Here is a 3,262-nt window from a genome sequence, read left to right on the forward strand (position 1 = left end):
ATGCATCTGTCAGAGCAACAGGTTAACTGAATTCAATAATTTGAATAGGCTCTACCGAAATAAGAAGATAAAGTAGGTTATCCCAGTTAAAATTAATGATGGAAGTAACCAACATGGACATTGCAATGGAATGGTACGAGTATCTGTCTCATCTGTCTCAAACATCAATGGATTTGCATTGATGAGCTTGAAATTTGACTCTGCTTATCCAAGACAGACAGAAAAGGGCAATCTGAATTTGCATTGATGGCTTTAATCAGGGAAAGTTACACTGAAAGAAGAAATGCAAATGCCAATTACAGTATATAGTTTCAAATTGAGACATATTGATGAACTTGAAATATTGTGACAATGTTGCTTTATTCTCAGATTGGAAAACATAGAAGAGGAAAAAAGAAAAAAGAGCTCAAGAACCAGGATAAGAAAAGTAAAATGCTACTTAGAAGCTTTTAAGCAGCAAAGAGAACTATTACTAATTACCTCCATAGGGCATATTGTTGAATACGTAAAGAATTAATGAAATAATATCCACCAACTTGTCTGTACACTCTTGAATCTTCATGAGAACCGCGGTAAGCATCAGTTTACTCAGTTGGAGATCATACCTACCATAGCCTCATGTTTGTGGTTGCTTCCAACCCACCATGGGTTAAACCCAACGCGGCCACTGGAATCTTCCTCAATAGGAGCAGGGAGATTGAGATCAAGTAGATCACGAATCTCAGGAAGCTGTTGCTGAATTACAATGGTCTGATTGCCTCTGGCTTCAGAGCCCCCAATCAAATGGGACCGTTTGTGGCCACCCAAAGCTTGGCCTGATGAGAAAACCTTGAAGCAGATTGGGCACTCATGCCCCTTACTCTTCTTTGGTCCAGAACTTGCCTCCACACTGCCAGCAACATCTCGATCTATAATGTTCTCATTACTGCAAGACCTAACAAGCTTACTGTCAGCTGTTGGCTCAGGAGAAGCATCTGTTTCAATGCTATTATCACTGCTGTCAACCTTTGATGCAAAACATCCTTTGACCTTCTTGTGGCTGGCCCTGTGGCCTCCAAGAGCCTGATAAGAATGGAAGATCTTGTTGCAAGTAGTGCACTCAAACCTGCTTTTCTTTTGACTGTCTCCGCAGGCTTCAGAATCCAAAGCATCATATTTTTTCTTCTTGCAGAAGTCTCCTCCCAATTCAGGAATATAAGCATCAGTTCTGGTTCTCTTGCTCGAATTGTACTTCTTATACTCCCAATTAGTCCGATTCCTTCCAGTTTCCTTAGTAGAACGTTTCCCCAATTCAGCTTCAGAATACTTCAGTTTACCCTTCTTAGGACTGAGCTTGTTTTTGTTACAGGAATCCTTCCTTAATTCCATATCTGACAACTCAAAGCCAGCTATTTTATCCATCTTAGGCTTCTTAAATTCATCATCCATGGGAAACCCAACAAGAGAAACTTCGGATTCCACTTTCTTGATCCCACTCCTCAAAACCCCAGAATTGGAAGCACCACATTCAGATCTTCCCTTCTGAACATGAGCATTCTCAGGATCTGAAGCACCAGATTCTAACCTTCTTTCTCTTGGTTTCTTCATCTTCATAGTTTCATCTCCATAAGAAGTAAAATCTGTGCCTCCTTTTCTAGTAACCTGCTTATGGAAACCTGATGATCTAGCTTCTAAAACTACAGAATTATTATCAGAATACTCTGCAACCGAATTCAATCCACCCCAATGACCCACATCCCTAGACAGCATCATCAAACACATGGCCACCTCTTCTTGTTCTTGCTCAATATCCGAGACAGAAGAAGAAGCGTTAGCAAAAGAGAAAGAAGATGAAGTTGAAATTGTCTTGTACCTCATTCTTCTTGATCTCCTCCTCCGCCTCGGGGCGGCAGCTTCGTTGTCAGATTGGCTGTCCATGACCAGCTTTTGATTTTCATCGGTCCATGAATCATCCTCCAAGCTTTCGCAGATCCTCTCTCTCTCGGAGTGACATCTCATGTGACCAAAGAGAGCTTTCCATGACTGAAAGCCTTTACCGCATTCTTTACATGCCTTCCCTTCACGCAGAGCACCGTCTTTTGAACCCGAAAGCCTCCAAGTCTTCTTGGGATTCTCTCTGAGGCCATAACCAACGTGACCACCAGCTTCAGAACACATGTAGTTGTTACTGTTTCTTTCTCCGTTCACAGAAGATACCTTTTTCCTGGTAAGCTTCTCGTCAGTTTCAACTGAATTCATCGTCATATGAGACCTCATATGACCTCCGAGGGACCTTCCACAGGGGAAAGTCTTCTTACAGAACTTGCATAAATGCTTCTGTTCTTGGTGTTCTTCCATCGACTACTTCGGCACTAACAATACCAAAAACCGAGAAACCCAGATCAGGAAACCAGATGAGAGCTCAAACCTAATGGAGAAGTCCAACAGAGTGCTTCAATTCCGGCCTCCTTCCATCGAAACAACCTAAATGCTAAACAAACAGAGGAAACCACATCAGTTCAGATCAGACGAGCAAAGAAAGAGCTCAAATCTGTTAACAAAATCGAATCAGATCACGGGTTTTTTTAACTTCTTTAACTGATCAAAGAAGAACCCATCTCGGATTCCGAGGTCACTGTGACCAAGAACAAGATCTGATGCACATAAAACCACTGAAATCGGTACCTTTCCTCTCACTCTCCCTGGGCGGTTGAAAATCAAATTCGAAGAGATGGGTCCGTGACATTAGTTGTTGAAAAAAAAGAAGCAATGAATAGGCCAGAGAAGAAATTAAAACTATAAAGAAAGAAGAGAGCTTTCTGCTATCGTTCTGTCCCTCCCTCTTCTTTGGTGCTGCCTATGGCTATATTTGGAGGAGAAATCCATGCATGGAAGCAAAGAAAAAAAAGAGGAAAGGAAAGATTAGCAGCACGTGTACACAACTGAGAATCCTACGCCATTCCATCGTACGGCTGGAATTTCTCTATTCAGAAGCTCTGGGCCTTGGAGAGCCCACTTAGAACTAACTACCCCCAACCATTTCTTCCTTTGTCTTGCTCTCCAGACCCACACAGACACAGGTGAGGACGTCAGTGGTTCAAAACTTCAAATCAATTGTCCAACCGTTATTTTTGTAGACTTTCTCATTTTTTTCCATCCCTTTACCATTTATTATCAATAAACACCTACTTCAGTTTTTCCTTTTATTATTCTCTTAATTAAATCACTGTTTGCTAACATCTGCCATGTTTCAAGCTTACCCAGAATTTTAATTTATATATTA

The 3,262-nt window shown here is 41.4% G+C and overlaps 1 protein-coding gene across 1 annotated transcript; it reads right to left on the bottom strand.

The window, feature by feature from the left end:
- Positions 1-283: 283 nt before the first annotated feature.
- On the bottom strand, positions 284-2,831 carry LOC104598750 (uncharacterized). Its single transcript, XM_010260942.3, has 2 exons — positions 2,665-2,831; positions 284-2,470 (listed from the first exon to the last, which is right to left on the bottom strand). Exon 2 carries the CDS (start codon positions 2,335-2,337, stop codon positions 589-591), a length of 1,749 nt encoding a protein of 582 aa, XP_010259244.1. The 5' UTR covers positions 2,338-2,470; positions 2,665-2,831; the 3' UTR covers positions 284-588.
- Positions 2,832-3,262: the final 431 nt, after the last annotated feature.

Source organism: Nelumbo nucifera, chromosome 3 (assembly GCF_055504915.1).
Source record: "Nelumbo nucifera cultivar China Antique chromosome 3, China Antique-T2T, whole genome shotgun sequence".
Taxonomy (NCBI): Eukaryota; Viridiplantae; Streptophyta; class Magnoliopsida; order Proteales; family Nelumbonaceae; genus Nelumbo; species Nelumbo nucifera.

Coding starts and splice junctions, on each gene's coding strand:
- LOC104598750 (XM_010260942.3), bottom strand. CDS start 2,337: ATGGAAGAACACCAAGAACAGAAGCATTTATGCAAGTTCTGTAAGAAG.